Here is a 22,916-nt window from a genome sequence, read left to right as displayed (position 1 = left end):
AGCACTTCAGTGGCTTGGGAACGCCTTGGGAGCGAGGAGGCTTTCCAGGGCTAGCACTTCAGGGGCTTGGGAACACCTTGGGAGCGAGGAGGCTTTCCAGGGCTAGCACTTCAGTGGCTTGGGAACGCCTTGGGAGCGAGGAGGCTTTCCAGGGCTAGCACTTCAGGGGCTTGGGAACACCTTGGGAGCGAGGAGACTTTCCAGGGCTAGCACTTCAGGGGCTTGGGAACACCTTGGGAGCGAGGAGGCTTTCCAGGGCTAGCACATCAGTGGCTTGGGAACGCCTTGGGAGCGAGGAGGCTTTCCAGGGCTAGCACTTCAGTGGCTTGGGAACGCCTTGGGAGCGAGGAGGCTTTCCAGGGCTAGCACTTTAGGGGCTTGGGAACACCTTGGGAGCGAGGAGGCTTTCCAGGGCTAGCACTTTAGGGGCTTGGGAACGCCTTTTTCACTTTTTAAACCAGAGAATAAAAGCACACAGATGTATATGGAAGTTACCATTTGTCTTCTTGGAATGCAGCTAAATGGGAATGTTTACCTTACAGCTCTGGGTACAGAATGAAGTGAGCCCCATAATCCAGACTGTGGGGGAATTTACTAACAATGGCGTTTCATACGTTGGTCTTAAGTAACTCCCACCAGTGTAGGATTACATAGGATTTAGCAAGAGATGCATGCCTCTTAATGAATCCAGGTGCACGTAGGCTGTCCGTGCGGAAGATTCAGATATCTATGTCCGCTTGGTGCTGTGTAGATTTCCATTGCGATTTGTGCCTGCTAGCAGGTGTAAATTGGGGTCAATTCAGCTGGTTGGGTTGGCCCTTTCCCCTTTGCATGAAACCATGCATGTTCTGTACTCAGCCCCACCCACTTGGCGTATGTGTTGCAGAATGTACTAGGACTGTCAAATTCATTTAATTTAGGCTTGTGGAGATTCAAGTACTTATTCAAAAAATGTAAACCGATGTATGCAACAAATTCTCTGTAGCAGAAATCTCTGCAACATATCTGTGTGAGCATTCCTCAATACATGCATATTTTCCTCACTGGTTTACATTGAATCCATGTAAAAAATAATAATAAACATAGAAACAGTGGTACATTATGCTACTTCATTTATAGTCCACTATTGGCCTGCTCAGTATCCAAACACCATGTAAGAAACCAGAATTGATCTGTTAAGTTTTTTTTGTTCTCAGTTTTTCTTTCCTTATGGATGTGTGGATATGGTAATTTACATGCATGTTATTTTTTGTTTTTTAGCTTCTTGCGTTTTTGCAAGGACTCTTTACATTTTATCATCATGGCTATGAGCTAGCCAAAGACTTCAGTGACTTCAAGACTCAGCTCACCATCAGTATCCAGAATGTAAGGAAAATCCACATTTTTATATCTAGCTTAATATAAATAAATAAATATATATATATAATAGCTTTTTCCTCTGGTGTTTGTAGCCAGCCTTCTGCATATGAATAAGGCGGTATATGTGTAATAATGCTTCTATTTACACTGTTGAATGTGTTGTTTTGGCATGAAATGAAATGTTCCTGTTCTGCTGCTGGTTCATGATGGGCCTGCAACAATGACTTAATATTCATTATGCACAGCAGCTGATCAGGGGTTGGGTGCCGACTGGCAGAGAACGCTGAAGCCAATGATTGGCTGTCACAACATTAACGGTGCACATGACCTCATCGCAGCAGAAACACCAGAGCTGCGGTTTTGGTGGCTAATTTCTTCTTCTCTCACGCCCTCTACCTTTTTTTTTTTTTTTTTAAACTCTCTTCTAGGTATTGCTGGTTAGTTATTAGCCAGTGTTCTAAAAATCCTCTATGAAGTAAATTTGTCATCAAATTAATAATACTGCTTACCCATCGCTGATCACACTGCTAGGCTTATTTGTTGCTTAACCCGTTTACGCAAAATCAGGTACATGTACCTGATGGAAATAAACTGTCACAGCGCCGTCGGGCTGCACAGCCGGGCCTCTCTGAAGCCAGCCAGGGACCAATCGCAACTTTCCCCAACCGGCGATCACTGCTATTGGTCAGTCAGTGCAGAGGGACCAAAAGCAGGGATCTGGCGGGGGTCTCCTCCTTCCCCCTTCACAGTGAAGCGATCGGTGGTGAGGGGGGCCCCATCTGCGCTCCGGTCCTAAGTGGAAATTGTAGACGCTGCGGTAAATGTGACCGCAGTATCTATTAGGGTAATAGAGGGAGGGAGCTCCCTCTGTTGCCGATCAGCGCTCTGCAAAGGGAAATCGCCGATGGTTGCCATGGCCTGTTGTGATGGCAACAGATTAGTCTTTAACTAAGGTAGAGACTGATCTATCCTACGTCTTTTACAGACATATGCATAATTCAATGGAATACAGATGTGTACTCCATTGAATTATGTGTATAATAGTAAAAAAAAAAAATAGTAAAATGTGAAAAAAAAGTTACAAAAAAATGTGGGGAAAATTAAAAAAAAAATAAATGTGAAAAATAAAAATTATAAAATAAATGACATCCCAAAACACCTAAAATAGTCCCTCCAAAAATGTCAACGTGTCCCGCAGAAAGAGTCCTCACATGATTACGTCAGTGAAAAAAAATAAAAGTTATGGCTCACAGAATATGGCGACTTATAGATGTGATTTTTTTTTTTACAAAAATAGTTTTTATGCTATAAATGAACTAAAATATGAAAAAAGTATAGAAATTTGGTATCGCCATAACCGTATCAACCTGCAGAGTAAAGTTAACATGTCATTTATACCACATGACTAACAACCTAGACATTTTTTATAACAAACTACCGCAGAATAGATTTTTTTATGTATACCACGTCATAAAAAAATTTAAAACTATCAGTGTCACATGTACCCCAGAATAGTACCAATGAACTTGTCTCCCAAAAATATTTTTGCACCCCAAGGCCTCTGCGACTTTATATGATTTCAACAACTCTCCAAAATCCACATAGCACACCTTCATGTCTGAGGCCTGTGTGAGAGACGCGTAGCGCACAAAGGCCACATATGGGATATTTCTAAATACGTCAGAATTCAGGGAATAAATCTTGGTTTGTATTTCTCCGTCAACACCTACTGTGTTGCAGAAAATTTTTTATAAAAATGAAAAATCTGCAAAAAATGACATTTTTAAATTCGGCCTCCACTTTGCTTTCATTTTTGTGAAACGCCTAAAGGGTTACTAAACTCCTTTAATGTAATTCTGACTACTTTAAGGGGTGCAGTTTATAAAATGGGGTGATTTATGTGAGTATCTAACATACAGGCCCCTCAGTTCCACTTCAGAACTGAACTAGTCCCTGAAAAATCAGATTTAGAAATGTTCTTGAAAATCTGGAAAGTTGCTGCTAAACTTATAAAGCTTCTAACATTCTAAAAAGTAAAATGTTTATCAAATGATGGGAACATAAAGTAGACATATTGCAGATGTGAATTAATAATTAATTTGGTGCGTTATAACGATTTATCGTACAAGCAGAAAATGTAAAGTCTAGAAAAACGCAAATGTTTCATTTTTTCGCAGAATTTGGGATTTTTATTTTTTTACAAAAAACGCTACATATATCAATCAAAATTTACCACTAATGTAAAGTACAACATGTCACCAAAAAACTTTCTCAGAATCACTTTCATAAGTAAAAGCGTTCCAAAGTTATTGGCAAATAAGTGGACGCATGTCAGATTTAGAAAATTTGCCTTAGTCATTAAGATCAAAAAAGGCTGTTGAGTAAAGGGGTTAAACTGCTTTTGAGTGACAGCTCCAGATTTGCAGGGAAAAGCAAGGTCTAGACTGACCAAGCACCAGAGAGGAGGAGTTAGTGTGTTGGGTGGCGATTTTTATTTTTATTTTTTCTTGCTCCTCTGTTCAGGATCACCCAGTGGACAGCAACTTTGTATACCACAAGGAAGTGAATTAAATGCATTCTCAGATATCCTAGCAGTGACATTTATCGTGTTTCTCCGAAAATAAGACCGGGTGTTATATTAATTTTAGTCACAAAAAAAAACACACTAGGGCTTATTTTCAGGCTGGGAGGGCTGGGGGAGTGTGGAGGATGGGGGGCTGTAGCAGTGTGGAGGATGGGGGGCTGTAGCAGTGTGGAGGATGGGGGGCTGTAGCAGTGTAGAGGATACCGCACCCCCCATCTTCCACACTGCTACAGCCCCCCATCACTGGTGGCCACTGTCCGGATCTGGACCGCGGTCCGCCAGTTGAGTACCCCTGACCCTAGGTCTTATTTTCGGGGTAGGGCTTATATTGCAGCCCACCCCGATAATCCAGCTAGGGCTTATTTTCGGGGTAAGGTGTATTTTCGGGGGAAAACATCATGATTCTTTTTAGACGTGTTTAATATTGTAGGCAATTTGGAGTGGTCAAACCTTATATTCGGTTCATAAGTTCCTGAGCATTAGTGAATTGGTGTCCTAAAGTCATTATATATTGGGCAGGAGTCCCAAGTGCCGGTCTGAATTAACATCCGGGTTTTGAAAAGGCAGTGTTACATTTATACGTTGTCTTGATGCATTACCCAGGGAGATTATCCTGTTTTTTTTTTTTTTTTTTTTTTTACTTGTCTTAACTTTATTGGGAGACTGGGAACCATGCGGAAAATAAACAGCATGGCACCTTTTCCCGTGCAGTTTAGGACTGAATCTTTCATTAGAATTGAGAAGAGCTTCTAGGTTGACCTCTTCACACTACCCATGGCTCAGAGAAAGCTGCAACACACGTGTGGGTTTAACTTGTGTGAGCCCACCTTAAGTAAACATTAATTAAAAAAACAAGTTCCTACGGGATAAACATGATTATGACTCTGGAAAACTTTTTGAATGGAACCAACGCCGCCAGCAAAGACGACGTCCTAGGAGGCCCAGAAGTAATCAGAACATCCAAGAATAGTGGACTACAGATTCTGGATCAGACTCCAGTACAAACATGGACAAGGACACTAATTCCTGCAACCAAGTGGTTGACAGGAAAAATTTACTGCAACCCCTTTAGGGGGCAGGGGCAAGCGGCACAAACAGATCAAGAGGAACCAGGTCTCTTGAATAAGGTAAAAATTTGCTCCTCAAAATCAAGATCTTGTGATAGGGGAAAAACATGTACCTCCTCCAGTTATAGAGAAAGATAACATCATTAATCTGACCTTGGTTAGTTTGTCTGATGCTTGTAGAACTATGTTGAAAAAAGGGCTTCATTTTTGTATGGCAGCTGAATTTGACTACTCTAAATTTGTGCTGGATTTGCACAGGGCGGTTGGTAAAATCAATCTGCATCGCAATTTTTTACTGAAAATACCCAGGAGAAAATACAGATGGTGGGTGAACAACCAATTAGTACAAGAACATTGGGTTTTAGTTTAAATCCAGATTACACAGATACTGATGTACAGTTATTACAGTTATTGTTGGATTGCCCATGTAACGAAATAGTTGAGGAAGAAGGTGAATATTTTTATCCCCCTTGCCTGCAGGATCTAGCTTACATAAATTTGTTGATTGTGTGTTGAAGGATGTAAAATCTATTATTTATCCAAAATGAAGTCCAAATTTAACATTAGCCAAAAAATCCGCTAAGGGGGGGTAATAATCTTTGGTCAGCAAAACATTATTATTTAGCGGATGCATACCGTCAATTGAGCGATGAGACAACTTACAAAAAACGAAAAAAATGATCCTACCCATCATTTAGAGGACTTGGTGAGATTGTTGTTACGTAGAGGAGTAGAATTGGAAGTATTCTCTACAAGATTTGCAGAAAGGTTTTTTGGGGGAACAGAAAAAAAACCTTAACTGGTACTGAATCCCTAAGATCCATAAAATGAAAAAATTCTGAGGCCGTCCAATTGTGGCGGGGAGGGGTTCAAATACTGAGCCCCTCTCCCAATACTTGGACTGGATCTTAATACCTTTTGTTAAGTTCTATACCCTCCTATTTGCAAGACACCAAACATTTGTTGAAATTATTTTATGATTTCGGTTGGCAAAAACATTTTTCCTTAGCCAGTGTTGACGTCGAGAGCCTGTACAGGCTGTGAGGTGTCGCCTAGAGTCCCTACAAAAATTTGACAAAAATGTTATAGATTACATCTACGATATGTTCCTTTTTGTACTTCAACAAAATGCATTCCAATTTAATGGGGAATGGTTGATTCAAGTAGGGGGCACGGTGATGAAGATGCCAGTCGCCCCAACCTTTGCCAATATTTTCTTTGGGGGTGCTAGAGGAGGATTTCATTTTTTCAATGAAAAATCCGTTCAAACTGTTTTTGTCTATCTTTATTCATTATGTGGACGATATCTTAATTGTATGGTCCTGTACCAGTAAGCAATTTCAAGAATTTGTATTATATTTGAATAGTAATTCATATAATATGTTCTTTACCAGCATTTTCGATAAGTCAAGCATAGCATTTTTGGACGTACAGCTAAAAATAGTGAATGAGGATTTGCAAATTGAGGGCTATCATAAACCCACTGCCACCAATTCCCTGCTACGATATGATAGTTACCACCCACAACACATAAAAAAAAGCGATACCTTTTGGACAGATGGTAAGATTAAGAGGTATCAATACTACGGTAGTGTTGAAACATTTTTAGCCCAGGCTAATGAATTATGTGAACGATTGTTACAAAGAGGGTATCCGGGCTTTATCTATGTCTCGAACAACTACTATATAAAACATCAAGAAAAATTAAAAAAACGTAGAAATAACAGAACAAATTACATGTTTCCAGAATAGTACAGTTCTTGAGGAGAAAAAGTTATTTTTTCTTTTGATTTTAGTGCTGTGGAAAAGCCTATACGTACTGCCATTTATAATAATTGGCGCATATTGCAGAGTGAGGAGGTATTGAAAGATAGAGTAGAATTGAGACCCGTTATTTCTTTCAGAAGAACAAAAAATCTCTGTGATGTACTAGTAAAAAATCGTATGAGCCTGATGAAGTAGGCAAAGATTGGATAAAAAAGCAATTACCACAGGATAACCACAAATGTGGACAATGTAAAGTTTACAAACATTTATACAATACAGATAACATTAGATTAGGCTCAGAAATAATAACTATAAAACATGTTATTACCTGCAAAACAAGTTTTATCGTTTACGCATTAGTATGCAACTGTGGCTATTATTACATAGGGAAAACTATTAGACCTATGTGCATGTGGTTTAGAGAACATCTACGGTCACTGATCACGGGAGTCGGAAGTCCAAGATTTGTGAAACACACTGACTCTGTGTGTCCAGCGCCTCTGAATCCTGTCGTTACGTTGGAGGAATTTTGGCTTTTATATCTCTCTTTAATATTAGGCCCTGTGCATATATGAGCCTCTAACTTTAATTTTAAGAATTTATTTAAATTATGCGTTATGTGGTTTTGATACCAATAAAGTTGAATGCATTTTGTATATACAGCTGAAGGGGAGGTGTTGAGGTAATGGCCATGATTAAGCGCATGTGAGCGAGAAACGTCCTGTTGGCCATTGTTGTATCGTTGACCATACCGGAATAAAGTGTTTTGGCTGAATTACAAGTGCCTCCTTTCTTTTCTCTCCAAACATTATTCGATCTTCCCCAGTGCTCCAGTGTTTATGCTCCAATGTTCCCACCACCTTAACCTTCACCCCGGTCCTTTGCTTTATTTTCCTGTAGCCATCATGATTCATACATCTGCGTGATTGCTGCAGCCAATCAAAGGCTTAAGCAGTGCTGCTGGTTGGTACAGCACATGACCCCTGAAGCTAGTGATTGGCTGCAACAATCACTTGGATATCCATGAGAGACAGATACGTTTAGTTTGTTTTGTTTGTTTTTATTTATTTATTTTTTATTAACATTCCCTGGTGCTATTTTAATAAGTTACAGTATTCCAAACAAGTTCAATAGCACCATTAGAAAGATAGTTTGAAGATAACATAAGGACATCGTTGTTTTGTTTACATAGACTCGGGATCGTTTTGAAGGAACAAGGTCTGAGGTGGAGGCACTGATGAAGAAGATGAAAGAAAACCCTCATGAACAACAAACTTTCAGTCCTTATACAATGGAGGGATACCTTTATATACAGGAGAAGAGTGAGTAAAACTTGAAACTTTCATGCGTCATCCACAGAGGGATTTTTGGAGTATTACTTTTTTATTGCAAGGATAAAATGAAATGAAAGCTGCACATGCTAAAGTTATATAACTTTGTAATGTACAGATGTAATCCTTGCTGATCACATACCATGTTTCTCTCAGCTTTTCCTCCAGGAAGTCTAGTAGTTCTAAACAAACATGATTGCTGTCGAGCACCAGTTTACTTGGTGTAGATGACACGTCACTTTGTAACATCACCTCCATTCTCTTCACCTCTCAGAGAGCCAAGAGTATTTAGTGTGTGATGGGCTGTGATTGGCACACACACCTCCCTCATCTATATTCACTGCTTCTTTAACCATATGACCAGCTCAGCTCTCTGAAGGCAGGATCTACTTGGTCAGCCAATCATATATTCACTTTATTAATAAACCTTTTATGTCATACATGATGGTTAGATTCCCTCTTAACTCATAAACCCATTTGTTGTACAACGATAAAATCCTGGTCAACTTTTCCTAAATTTTCATAAATTTTCATAAATTCTCCCCTATATGTTGGAGCTTAATCCTAAAGCAATATTCAAATTACAAACCTTTTTTATTTTCACTAACCTAGATTTTTCACTTTATTGCAGGACACTTTGGAACATCTTGGGTCAAACATTACTGCACCTATCAGCGGGATACAAGGCAAATTACTATTGTCCCCTTTGACCAAAAGTCTGGGGGTAAAGTGGTAAGTTTAAAGTAACTCCTTTTTGACAATTTTTTTTCTTAAATAAATATGTGTGTATATATGTGAAATGAGAGAATACTGTAATTCATCCAACATTTATAGGATTCCAGGTTTAGCAATTATTCTATGGCAAGCTTAAAGGGGTGCTCTGGTGGAAAGCTTTTTATTTTTTTAAATCAACTGATACAAGAAAGGTAAACAGATTTGTATAAAAAAAAATCTTAATCCTTCCAGTACTTATTAGCGGCTGTATATTAGGACATTCTTTTCTTTTGGGATTTCTTTTCTGTCACGACCACAGTGCTCTGCTGACACCTCTGTCCATGTCAGGAACTGTCCAGAGCTGGAGAAAATCCCCATAGCAAACATGTGCTGCTCTGGACAGTTCCTAAAATTGACAGATGTGTCAGCAGAGAGCTTTGTGGTCGTCACAGAAAAGAAATCCCGAAAGAAAAGAATTTCCTCTGTAGTATACAGCTGCTAATAAGTACTGGAAGGATTAAGAATTTTTCATAGAAGTAATTTGCAATTCTGTTTAACTTTCTGGCACCAGTTGATAAAAAAAAAAAGTTTTCCACCAGAGTACCCCTTTAAGCTTGCCATAGACTTATTGCTAAACCTGGAATCCTATAAATGTTGGATGAATACCCCTTTAACACTGCATGCCTTGTCCTTGCCTGCTTGTCTCTCTTTTTGAATAGAGTCAGGAGAAAAATGTTATTGAAAATTAGAAGTAGTGTAAGATAGACAATTTCCATTGAAACCCTATCTTCGTAAGTTAATGCTTGTATAGTCATAGATTTAAAAAGCCCCCCCATACATTTTAGACACATGTTTTGGTAGGACCAGTCGACCATCTGGCGTTAATTTACAAACCCCCCTAATTTAAAATACATGAATGAATACTTAGTATAATTGTGAAGTGTGAAAAGGTGGTTGAGAGACCGAAACATAGCTTTTGTCATATGGATGGGTGAATAAAGAACCACTTATTTACACTTCAACGGAGTGCCACTTCTCTGCTTTTGGATCTAAAGGTAGCCGTATATTTTAGTTGGCTGTCGACCAACAGCATTTGCTCCCAATTTCTTGATACACATACACACTTAGCTGAGCTTGGTTGTGTTTTGGATGTAGAAAGGGTTATACAGTAGACTTCTGTCAGTGGCTCCTATATATTGTGAGCATAGGAATCAGGTAATGTATGTTGAAATCCAAAAAGTCTCCTGCCCAGTGTTTGCCATTGGGGAGGTTGGAGTATAAAGGTGTATGGGGCCTTTTCCAGTCAGCATCATTGAGGGGAAGAGTACTGCTTTTATTTTGCCAAGATTAGCAAAAGTGGGAACCAATCATTATTTTCCCCTTTAAAATCTGTTTCAGCCTGACAGAATATATTTGTGTGGGAACAGTCAACTATTCTTATTGGTCAGATTTTTTTATTCAAGATGATTTCAAGCTTCAAATGTGTTTTATTGTAGGCATAATGAGTGAAACATTCAGATCGGGCCTTTCCATACTTTAAGTTATCGCCTCACATTTCTAGGAAGCTTAGCAGTCCATGGCCGCCTAACAACTGCGTGATAAATGGCTAGTGTTGTATCGCTCTGAAAGAAGTGATACATTTTAAAAAGGCAGCCTATTATTCAACAGACAGATAAGAAAGCTCTGCAGATACATTCATCATTTCACTAGTTTTAATCCATGCGTTTCATACTCTTCCGGCTTGTGACAGCATGTTTGCCCTGTAAAAGCACATTTTTCATATTTTGGCAGTTGCAGGCAGTCATTTAAATTCTATTTTATTTTTATAAATCATGTGCTGTGTTGCAACTTTCAGTGTTTTGTGTTGACTGTATTGGTTATTACTTTATAAAAATGTCTGTGCAAAAAAAGAAAAATTTTAATCCTAAGAGTAAAACAATATAATATACACTATAGAAATAACAAGCACACTCACATTGTTTCTCTATATATTGTAGCTCTAAAAACTTAATCTTGTGTGCCTGTATAGCTTGCACCTCACAATAGTTGCCTAAATGTCTAAAGCCCCATTTTGGATGGAAGGTGCAGTATGCAGTCACCTAGCCGGGCTCTGGGAGCTTTTATAGTGGGGCCGAACAGCCACTAGTCCAACCCATGCACCTTATGTGTACCCTTGGGTAAAGTGCTTCTTTGTATTTAAAGCAAAATTGTTATCAGTGTTTCGCGCACTAACCTGTTGGTACAGGTGTGTAGTGCTGGTGGCAATGATGACAACCATACTCACCTGTCCCCTTTCCGTTGTCCCGGGTCCACAGAACGGGGACAGGTAAGTATGGTTATCATCAGTGTCTCCCGCACTACATAACTGTACATACAGGTTAGTGCAGGTAACACTGAAGACAGTTTTCCTTTTTAAAGTTGAACATTTTGCATTCCAACTGGTAGAGCTGGACAGAGGAGTCATCAAGTTATGTCTTTTTGTCCTTCAGGGAGAGGAGGAAGTTGTGTTCTTGAAGTCCTGCATACGAAGGAAAACGGACTCTATTGAGAAGCGGTTTTGTTTTGATGTAGAGCTTGTTGATCGGTAAGTTTTGTGTATGTATGTTTATAGTGTATTATTCTGACAATGGTAGTGCTTTACTAAGAGTGGAGTGTTGTTTTCTTTCTGTTTTTTTAAAAGGGGCTGACCTATTAGGATGTTTCCAGTTTTTATACCCTAGTAGGGCATATAAATAGTCTGTTTGCTGGAGTCCTCAAGGACTGGACTTTTGATCAATCCAATATTAAAGGGGTTGTTTGAGACAATACAAAAGTATTTTTTTTTATACCTATACAGTATTTGCACCACATTAATGGTTATAGATATCTCTCATTGGACTCATTATCTAGGAAACCGTAGATAATTACAGGTAACTACCCACTTTAGTACAATAAATCTCCTAATCAAAACAATGTTGCAGAAAGGGGCAAGGAGCGCTTAGTACTAATGTATTTCGTAAGGCCACTGCAACGAACAGTCTCCTGAGGTGAGAGAGTTGCCACAGAGGACCCCTGAAAAAGGGGATCCCCAAGGGGCAATATCTCTGCCTCAGGAGGAACTGTTCGCAAGAGGCAGAGTTTGTTACACAGGCAAGAGACCAGAGAGGTAGATTTAGAGAAAGGGGACCATGTCCTGGCATCTACTTACAGTACAGCAAAATCTATCCTGAGGGAACATTTACGAATTCCCAGGCAGCGGACAGAAGAAACTGTAACAGGCAGAATCATTGATACCTTTGACAACATGTCGGGACCTGTGAGGGAGATTCTCCAGCGTCACTAGGGCATCTTGCTGACGGATAACTATCTATGTTCCTTCATTGGCAAATATCCACAGATAACGTATCGCAAGGGTAGAAGTATTGGAGAAATGGCCACATGGGGCCATCTTTCACCTATCTCCCCCCCCCCCCCCCCCCAACGCCACTTGGTTAAATAGAAGTACAGTCACGGGCTCACACAAATGTGGCCATTGTCACGCATGTACATTTATGAGTAAAACACAGTCACCTTGGGGGTGTCCAATCGGTTCTATAGGATTAAAAGTTTTATTAACTGCAGTACTAAAGCAGTTGTCTACGTCGCCAATTGCTCATGTGGCCTCAAATATGTGGGTAAAACTATACGCGAATTACGCAAGAGGGTCCTTGAGCATATTGGCGATGTAAGAAACAAACGTGATACCGCTATTTCCAGACACATAAATAAAGTACATGGCGGGGATGTGAATAATTTCAGCTTCTTTGTGATTGAAAGAATACTTCCCTCTGCCCCTTGGGGGATCTGGACAACTTGTTATTACAAGGAGAGGCACTGTGGATATATATTAGATACAGTCACACCGAGAGGACTTAATGAGCAACTATGCTTTACTAGCTTTATCTAGGTACTGCTGACAGGGGAAAACACTTAGGGAGTGTTGGATAGGCAGCTAGTGGGGGCTGAAGTCAGCTCATCAGTGTGATCACCCCTTAATTAGGGTATAACAGGGCTTACTAGGCTAGGCTCCAGAGCAGTATGGCCCTTTTTAGGGCAGCCATCCTGCCTAGGCCCAGGGACTAGGATAGGACCATCGCAGGTAACTAGACAGGCTCATTAGGTACCTGTTTTTTTCCCCCCCTCCCCCTGTCATTAGGAGGTGACCTTTCCCCTGTCAGCACCGCCGGCTCGTTAATAATTATTCACCTATTGTTATTTCCCCATCCTATGTACACTATTGTTATGGATTTACCTCTGCTATTCTCGCATATATGTCATGTTCTTCCCACATATACATGCAATCATGGGGGGGTCACGCTACCTTTAACTGTGGCTATTTGTACATTTTCTTACATTTAGTTAGCCAATCTGCCATCAGTATGGCTATTCTGCTTGCAATCACTTAGAGCTGCTATTATGCTTTTTACCAATATTTTGACCCGTTGTCTTTTAGGTGTGGTTATGCCTTGCCATTAGGTCACTGTAGGGGACATTGATCAAAGGATTTATGCTTTTTTTTTTTTGCTTATATTTGTCTCTCAAAATGTCGCACATGAGACATTTTGCATTTACGGGAGACTTTTTAACAGAAAAGCGAGAAAAGCAAAATCTACAAATCTTACATCGGTATGCTATTTTCATTTTGATCATGTGCGACTTTCGCACAAAAGTCGCTTCTTGCTTAAAAAAACTCATAAATATAAGACCTGGCTAAGTCAGACCTGGCTCAGGAAAACAGCTTACACAAGCTGTAAATGGAATTTCTCACTGCCAGACATTTGCTTGGTCTGGAGGACCACAGTCTTTTTACCTTCCTGCACATGTTGTTTTTTTTTTTTTTCTAAAAAGGGGCCTTCCGGATCTTGCCAAACTACAACTCCCAGCATGCTCATTCAGCCCTTTGCGGCCTGGGCATGATGTGAGTTGTAATCTTTCATAATCTGTTAACCCTTTAAGGACCAGTTTTTAAATTTTTGCACTTTTTTTTTGTTTTTTTCCTCCTCACCTTCTAAAAATCATAACGCTTCAATTTTCCACCTACAGACCCATATGAGGGCTTGTTTTTTGCATGACCAATTTTACTTTGTAAAGACATCAATAATTTTACCACAAAATCTACAGCAAAAGCAGAAAAAAATATTTGTGGGGCTAAATTGAAAAAAATAAATGTCATTTTGTACCTTTTGGGGGCTTTGGTTTCTACGCAGTACACATTTCGGTAAAAATAACACCTTATCTTTATTCTGTAGGTCTATGCGATTAAAATAATACCCAATATAGGTTTGATTTTGTTTTACTTCTGTTAAAAAATTATAACTTTGTGCACGGAAACTAGTAGGTTTAAAATTCCCTCTTCTGACCCCTATAGCTTTTTTACTTTTCCATATACGGGGCTATATGAGGCGCTAATTTTTTGCGCCATGATCTGAAGTTTTCATTGTTTTTTTTGTTTAGATGGGACTTTTTGATCGTTTTACACATGCGGCAATACTACATATGTTTATATTTTGTAATATTTTATTATGTTTTTTATATGGAATTTGGGAAAAGGGGATGTTTTAAACTTTTAACAAGGAAGGGGTTAATGTGTTTTTTTTTTTTTTTTCGTTTTTTTTTCTTTTCTTTACACTTTATTAGTCCCTTTAGGGGACTTTTTGGAGGAATCATTGGATTCCTCATACAGATCAATATAGTTCCATAGAACCACATTGATCTGTGTGCTCTGCACTTGATTGATAAGGCCTGGTTCAGCCGATGGGGGCGCATGTCTGCTATTAACACCGGCCCTCAGCTCCAAGAATCAGCTGAGAGCCGGCTGGTATGGCATAGACTCGAGTCGGGAGCCCACACCATACACCGTTAACGGCACAAGGACTTGTATACACGTCCTTGTTCACTACCAGTTAATGATTTCTTAACTTTAATGCGCAAAATCTAGCCAAACTACAAATCCCAGCATGCTAAGACAGCAAGCTGGCCTTGCTGGGATTTGTAGTTTGGAAGGAACACTGCACAGTGATCTCCAAAATCTGGTCCTCCAGATCTTGCTAAACTACAAATCCCAGCATTCTAATACATCAAACTGCTGTCTAGCCATGCTGGGAATATTTATTATGCAAGATCTGGAGGACCAGTTTGTCGAGCACTGTGCAGTGTTCTCTTCACTTCTACCATCCAAATCTATGCAAACTACAAATCCCAGAATGCACAGAGAGCAAACAGCTGTCTGGCCATGCTTTGAGTTGTATTTTGCCAAGATTGTATAGTGTCACCGTTCGAGGAACACGGTACATTAATATACAAACCCTGGCCCTCCAGATGTTGTTAAACTACAAATCTTAGCATGCACAGATAACAAACGGTTGTCTGGCCATGCTGGGAGTTGTAGTGTAGCAAGATCTTGAGATCCATTTATTTAATCACTGTGCAGTTGTCTTTCAACTGTGACCCTCCAGATCTAGGCAAACTACAAATCCCAGCATGGCCAGACACCAAACGGCTGTCTGGCCATGCTTGAACTTTTTATTTAGCTAGATCTGGAGTGACACAGTTTGGAGATTACTGTGCAGTGTGCTTCGAACTGTGACCCTCAAAGTCTACCCAAACTACAAATCCCAGCTTGCCCAGACATCAAAGGGCAGTCTGGCCATGCTGCAAGTTGTAGTTTGACTAGAGCATCATTTTGGAGATCACTGCGCAGTGATCTCCCATGTTTTCGCCTCCAAATCGAACTCAAATACAAATCCCAGCATGCCCAGACAGCAAACGGCTGTCTGGCCATGCTAGGAGTTGGACTTTTCCTAAATCTATAGTGCCACCATTTGAGGAACACTGCACATTGATCTATAAACTCTGGTCCTCCAGATCTAAAATAAAAATCCCAGCATCCCTAGTCAGCAGCAGTGATCTCAGAACTGTTAACCTCCAAATCAGGCCAAACAATAAATCCCAGCAAAGCCAGACAGCCAGTCAGTGCATGCACTTTAGGGTTTTACCATTGAAATGCCCATTCCGATTGGTCAGTTCTTCCTGTCATTCACACATTTTGCAGATCTGGACTGTCCATGGCATTAAATGTTGAGTCTGATTTCAAGTTAAAATGGTCCAGAAAAGATCATTGTATGTAGAAAATATTGTATGTTGAGGCCATTGTAAGTTGAGGGATCACTGTATTGCTTTCCAACACAACTGTATACAGTGAGGAAATATGGTCCATTTTTAAAAAATGTACAGGCAAGGGAAGTTTTGATGGTATGCATCACACTTAAAAACCTAACCTAACCAAGTTGACCATGCAATCAAAATCCGAGACCTTTCACTGAAATGCTCAAATATTATCTCTGCCATCCATGAAACACACCATGGGTCAGATACAGAGTGCCTGGCCCACAGGGTTAAATGAAAAAAGTGATATAGCATCAATAATTCAATCAACAAAACATAAAATAACAGTGCTTGAATAATGCACACGTGGCTTAGCCTAGACCATGTATTACATACTAATCAACCGCAAGATAATTTTTCATTGAGTAATCGGGTCAGGGACACGTTTTTAAAGTGATAGCGTGCTCCCTGTAGCACCCCCATTTGAAAAGCATCATACAGCTTTAAAACAAACAACCTCAAGCTTCCACAGGCGTCTTTTGCGTTTCAACTGTCTGGATTTTACATAAGCTATATTACTGCAATTAAAATTGTTTTGTTTTAGCCTGTTGAGGACGCAGGATGTACATGTGCACCATGTTCCCGTTACCGGCATTTAAAACATTCTCAGGGGCAGGGTTTGTGTTAATCCCAGTGGGCCCCAAGTGCTAGCATCAGGCTGGACCCAGGGTTATTGGAGAGCATCACTGATTGGGCCAATGCCTGGCATTACCCCTTTAGACGCATTAATAAAATGTTATCGTGGCATCTGAAAATATACTGAAACCATCCAGGCAGCTAAGGGGAGCTCATCTGGACCAATCACTGTCACAATCACCTGAGAGCACTGTCACAATCACCTGAGAGCACTTTCCTGCCTCCTTGCAGTCCATTCGGTGCTCGGATGGTCCCAACCAGCCATTCGGTCTGGAGCAGTAGAGCACCGATAACACTAATCAATGCTATGCTATGGCATAGCATTGATCGGTATATGCAATCAGAGATTGCATGGTATAGCCCACTATGAGGCCAAAAATTTAAAATAGAGGTTAAGATAGCTAAACCGCACGGTCAATGGCATACAGGTCAGAAAATCCTAAAGCCAAAAATTCAAGCACCCCCCAAACCGCTCTTCCACTGCTCCCATTCACCCACCACCCCACCCTAACTTCCACTACTCCCATCCACCTACCATACCCTTCCACTGCTTCCATTCACCCACCACCCCACCCACATTCCACTGCTCCCATCCACCTACCAAACACTCACACTGCTCCTTTAACTGCTACCATTTACACCCCAACCCTCACTTCCACTGCTCCCATCCCCCTTCCTGCTCCCACCCCCCTCCCTTCCACTGTTTCCCATCCCCCCCACAACCTCCATGCCACTGCTCCCATTCACCCATCCCACCATTCTCCCTTACACTGCTCCCATTCACCCATCCCACCATCCTCCCTTCCACTGCTCCCATTCACCCATCCCACCATCCTCCCTTCCACTGCTCCTATTCACCCATCCCACCATCCTCCCTTTCACTGCTCCCATTCACCCATCCCACCATACTCCCTTCCACTGCTCCAATTCGCCCATCCCATCATCCTCCCTTCCACTGCTCCCATTCACCCATCCCACCATCCTCCCTTCCACTGCTCCAATTCGCCCATCCCACCATCCTCCCTTTAAATGCTCCCATTCACACCCCAACAGTCACTTTCACTGCTCCCATCCCCCCACAACCCCGCTCCCACTGCTTCTATCCCCCCCCACTGCTTCCATCCCCCCACTACTCCCATCCCCCCCACAACCTCATTTCCACTGCTCCTAATCACCCATCCCACTATCCTCCCTTACACTGCTGCCATTCACCCCTTACACCATCCTCCCTTACACTGCTCCCATTCACCCATCCCACCATCCTCCCTTCCACTGCTCCTATTCACCCATCCCACCATCCTCCCTTCCACTGCTCCAATTCGCCCATCCCACCATCCTCCCTTCCACTGCTCCAATTCACCCATCCCACCATCCTCCCTTTAAATGCTCCCATTCACACCCCAACCCTCACTTTCACTGCTCCCATCCCCCCACAACCCCGCTCCCACTGCTCCCATCCCCCCACAACCTCATTTCCACTGCTCCTAATCACCCATCCCACTATCCTCTGTTACACTGCTCCCATTCACCCATCCCACCATCCTCCCTTGCACTGCTGCCATTCACCCCTTACACCATCCTCCCTTACACTGCTCCCATTCACCCATCCCACCATTCTCCCTTACACTGCTCCCATTCACCCATCCCACCATCCTCCCTTCCACTGCTCCTATTCACCCATCCCACCATCCTCCCTTTCACTGCTCCCATTCACCCATCCCACCATCCTCCCTTCCACTGCTCCCATTCACCCATCCCACCATCCTCCCTTCCACTGCTCCAATTCGCCCATCCCACCATCCTCCCTTTAAATGCTCCCATTCACACCCCAACCCTCACTTTCACTGCTCCCATCCCCCCACAACCCCGCTCCCACTGCTCCCATCCCCCCACAACCTCATTTCCACTGCTCCTTATCACCCATCCCACTATCCTCTGTTACACTGCTCCCATTCACCCATCCCACCATCCTCCCTTACACTGCTGCCATTCACCCCTTACACCATCCTCCCTTACACTGCTCCCATTCACCCATCCCACCATCCTCCCTTCCACTGCTCCCATTCACCCATCCCACCATCCTCCCTTCCACTGCTCCAATTTGCCCATCCCACCATCCTCCCTTTAAATGCTCCCATTCCCCACCCAACCCTCACTTTCACTGCTCCCATCCCCCCCCACAACCCCACTCCCACTGCTTCTACCCCCCCACTGCTTCCATCCCCCCCACAACCTCCATTCCACTGCTCCTAATCACCCATCCCACTATCCTCTGTTACACTGCTCCCATTCACCCATCCCACCATCCTCCCTTACACTGCTGCCATTCACCCCTTACACCATCCTCCCTTACACTGCTCCCATTCACCCATCCCACCATCCTTCCTTCCACTGCTCCCATTTACCCCCACAACCTCCCTTCCACTGCACCCCCCCCCCAACCTACGTTCCACTGCTATCATTCAACCTCCGTAACCCTGATTTTATTTCTTAAACAAGCTCTAACAAGCTTACAGAAGGGAACAAACTTGCAAAACTCTAGTGCGGAAAAACTTAAATGAATCCACCTCACCGACAAGCAAATCAATGTTTTTTTTTTTTTTTTTCCATTTCTCAAACGACGCTTATGCGCATGTCTAGTAGGGTCAGAATCAAGGTGTCTTGGGGGGTTAAAGGAACATTCTGGTAGACTCCAAATCTGGGTTGTCACAGTCCTAAAGTCTTTTGCAGCAGGATTTCTTCTACAACACTTGGCGGGTCAGGGTGGTTTTTCTTTTGAAGTCTCTTCCTTCCCAATTTTGACATTTTAAATAGAGAATCACGTCTTGACCAGCTTCACAAGTACTGAAAAGTTGCCACACTGTAAGAGGCAATTTCACAAACTGTAGGTGCTGTAACAGACTTCACCAGACTCCAGAGCTCATCAGGTCAATCTTGCTTCTTCTGAGCTTATGTGACGTATTTTATTTTTTAATAGGTATTTATCAAGTTTCTGACCCCTGTGCAACATAATTACTTTTGTGCGACTTTTCGATCAAAATATAGCACAGAGGGTCTCCTCCTTGGTCTCCTGCCATAACGTTTCATTTCATTTAAATGTCGATAGTTTGCGCTGACACTGATGCTCCCTGAGCCTGCAAGACAGCTTGAATATCTTTGGAACTTGTTTGGGGCTGCTTATCCACCATCCGGACTATCCTGCGTTGACACCTTTCATCAATTTTTCTCTTCCTTCCAGGCCCAGGGAGACTAGCTACAGTGCCATGGGTTGCAAACTTCTTGATAATGTTGCGCACTGTGGACAAAGGCAAATCTAGATCTCTGGAGATGGACTTGTAACCTTAAGATTGTTGATATGTTTCCACAATTTTGGTTCTCAAGTCCTCAGACAGTTCTCTTCTCCTCTTTCTGTTGTCCATGCTTAGTGTGGCGCACACACACACACTTTGCAAAGACTAAGTGTACTTCTCTCCTTTTTATCTGCTTTCAGGTGTGATTTTTATATTGCCCACACCTGTTACTTACCCCAGGTGAGTTTAAAGGAACATCACATGCTTGAACAATCTTATTTTTCCACAATTTTGAAAGGGTGCTAATAATTTTGTCCCGCCTATTTTCGGAGTTTGGTGTGACATTATGTCCAATTAGCTTTTTTTTTCTGGTTTAGTTCAATTACACACAAAGGGAATGAACATGTGTATAGCCAAACACGTGTTACTGCAATCCTTTTCTGTGAGAAATACTTAATTTTCATTTCAGGGGTGCCAACATTTACGGCCATGACTGTGTGTGTGTGTGTGTGTGTGTGTGTGTGTGTATATATATGTATGTGTGTATATATATGCCTCTCTCCCCCTGCCTTTCCTGGGGCGGTATCGGCGTATAACACGCACATAGACTAAAGTGCGTGTTATACGCCGATAAATACGGCAATAGAGAGATGATATATAGACATATAGACATAGATAGATTACATACTATATATATATATATATATATATATATATATATATATATATATATATATATATATATTATGTAATCTATCTATGTCTATATGTCTATATATCATCTCTCTATTACCGTATTTATCGGCGTATAACACGCACTTTAGTCTATGTGCGTGTTATACGCCGATACCGCCCCAGGAAAGGCAGGGGGAGAGAGGCCGTCGCTGCCCGCTTCTCTCCCCCCTGCCTTCCCTGGGGTCTAGAGCCCTGCTGCCGGCCCTTCTCACCCCCTGGCTATCGATAGCCAGGGGGAGAGAAGGGGCAGCGGCACCCATTGCCGGCGCCGCTGCCCCGTTGCCTCCCCCCATCCCCGGTGGCATAATTACCTGGGTCGGGTCCGCGCTGCTGTAGGCCTCCGGCGTGCGTCCCCTTCATCGTTGCTATGCGCTGCACGGCGCGGCGCATGACGTCAGTGCGCCGCGCCGTGCATAGCAACGACGCAGGGGCGCACGCCGAAGGCCTGGAGCAGCGCAGACCCGACCCAGGTAATTATGCCACCACCCATTGCCGGCGCCGCTGCCCCTTCTCTCCCCCTGGCTGTCGGCGCCGCTTCTCTCCCCCTGGCTATCGGCACTGGTACCGATAGTCAGGGGGAGAGAACCGGCAGCGGCGCCGATAGCCAGGGGGAGAGAAGGGCCGGCAGCAGGGCTCTAAACCGCAGGAAAGGCAGGGGGAGAGAAGCGGGCAGCGACGGCCTCTCTCCCCCTGCCTTTCCTGGGGATGTATCGGGGTATACACGCGCACACACGCACCCTCATTTTACCATGGATATTTGGGTAAAAAACTTTTTTTCCCCAAATATCCTTGGTAAAATGAGGGTGCGTGTTATAGGCCAGTGCGTGGTATACCCCGATAAATACGGTATATATTATATATATATATTTTTTAAAGCCACACCCAGAAAAAAAAAATAAAAAATTCAATGGAAGGACATGCTTAGGAAGGATCTGCGGGGCTAAATGGCTATGTTGTGAGATTACCATAATACTGTGGCTAGCTGTTTGTGAACTGGTTTTTCCTGTTTGACTTTTCTTTTTTTGACTACAAATCCCACAATTCCATCTTCCTCCCTCCCACACATCAGCCACCCCACCCATTGAAACATAAATGAGCTGCATCCATTCAAATCGGTGTGGTTTTCAATCAGGGTGCCTACAGCTGTTGCAGATTGATATCTGTCCCACCGAGCAATCCCTCCACCCATTGAAGCAGATAGGCTCCCTGTCATCAGATGACTAGTGAGTCGGGTCTCGGCCGCATTGCAAGCTGGGAAAAATCTGAGACAACAGTCATTTTGTATTCTGGTAAAAATAAATATTGGGTTGAAAATCACAGAAGAATTGTGAGAAAACAGTCACAGGTACAGACACTATATTATGAACTACACTAACTTTACAGCCCCTGTAGCATAGTCAAATAAAAAAAATTCCTGGAATACCCCTTTAAATACACAAAATATATAAATATTGAACAATTAAAAAATTTGACACATTAAAAAGTCATTTTCAAACTTTTAGGGCAGAATTATAACACAGGTGACAAGGTTTTTTTTTTTTTTTTTTTTGATGATGTTCATAAGTCATTACCTTATATGCCGGCGTATAAGACGACCCCCAACTTTTACAGTTAAAATATAGAGTTTGGGATATACTCGCCATATAAGACTACCCCTCATACTGCGATGTACGGTACCATGTAGTTCCCCCCACATTAGGTAGGCATCATGTTCCCCCACATTAGGTTGCCAGCTCCCCCCACATTAGGTTGCCAGCTCCCCCCACATTAGGTTGCCAGCTCCCCCCACATTAGGTTGCCAGCTCCCCCCCACATTAGGTTGCCAGCTCCCCCCCACATTAGGTTGCCAGCTCCCCCCCACATTAGGTTGCCAGCTCCCCCCCACATTAGGTTGCCAGCTCCCCCCCACATTAGGTTGCCAGCTCCCCCCCACATTAGGTTGCCAGCTCCCCCCCACATTTGTAGGCAGCTCCCCCCAACAGACATACAGCTTCCAGCCATATACAGTGTATGGCTGCAGGCTGTATGTCTGTACTGGTCTGCCCCCACAATGTTCCGATCACGGCTCCTCCGGCCCGGGTCACCATCTACTGCTAAGACCTATAGACCATAGCAGTAGGTGCCGGGACCGGGGAGTGGTGACCGGAACACTTAAGATAGCACGGCCCGTCACTCCCCAGGCCCCGGTCGGCGCGCATCCTCCTGCGGTCCTCCTGGTCCTGTGCTCCTCTGCCTCTATGGTTGTAGGCAC

General features: G+C 42.6%; 1 protein-coding gene across 5 annotated transcripts in view; it reads left to right on the top strand.

Moving 5' to 3' along the window:
* ARHGAP26 (Rho GTPase activating protein 26) overlaps positions 1-22,916 on the top strand; it is a 412,307-nt gene that overhangs the window by 101,125 nt on the left and 288,266 nt on the right. For all 5 annotated transcript variants that reach the window (XM_056574910.1, XM_056574908.1, XM_056574907.1 and 2 more), the window contains 4 exons: positions 1,261-1,365; positions 7,970-8,099; positions 8,740-8,840; positions 11,312-11,406. In XM_056574910.1, the coding sequence (XP_056430885.1) occupies positions 1,261-1,365; positions 7,970-8,099; positions 8,740-8,840; positions 11,312-11,406 (431 nt within the window). The remainder of the gene's footprint in view (positions 1-1,260; positions 1,366-7,969; positions 8,100-8,739; positions 8,841-11,311; positions 11,407-22,916) is intronic.

The sequence above is a fragment of the Hyla sarda genome, chromosome 4, assembly GCF_029499605.1.
Source record: "Hyla sarda isolate aHylSar1 chromosome 4, aHylSar1.hap1, whole genome shotgun sequence".
In the NCBI taxonomy this organism is placed as follows: Eukaryota; Metazoa; Chordata; class Amphibia; order Anura; family Hylidae; genus Hyla; species Hyla sarda.
The sequence above is the reverse complement of the archived record's forward strand: the minus strand, read 5'-3'. Positions and strand labels throughout refer to the sequence as shown.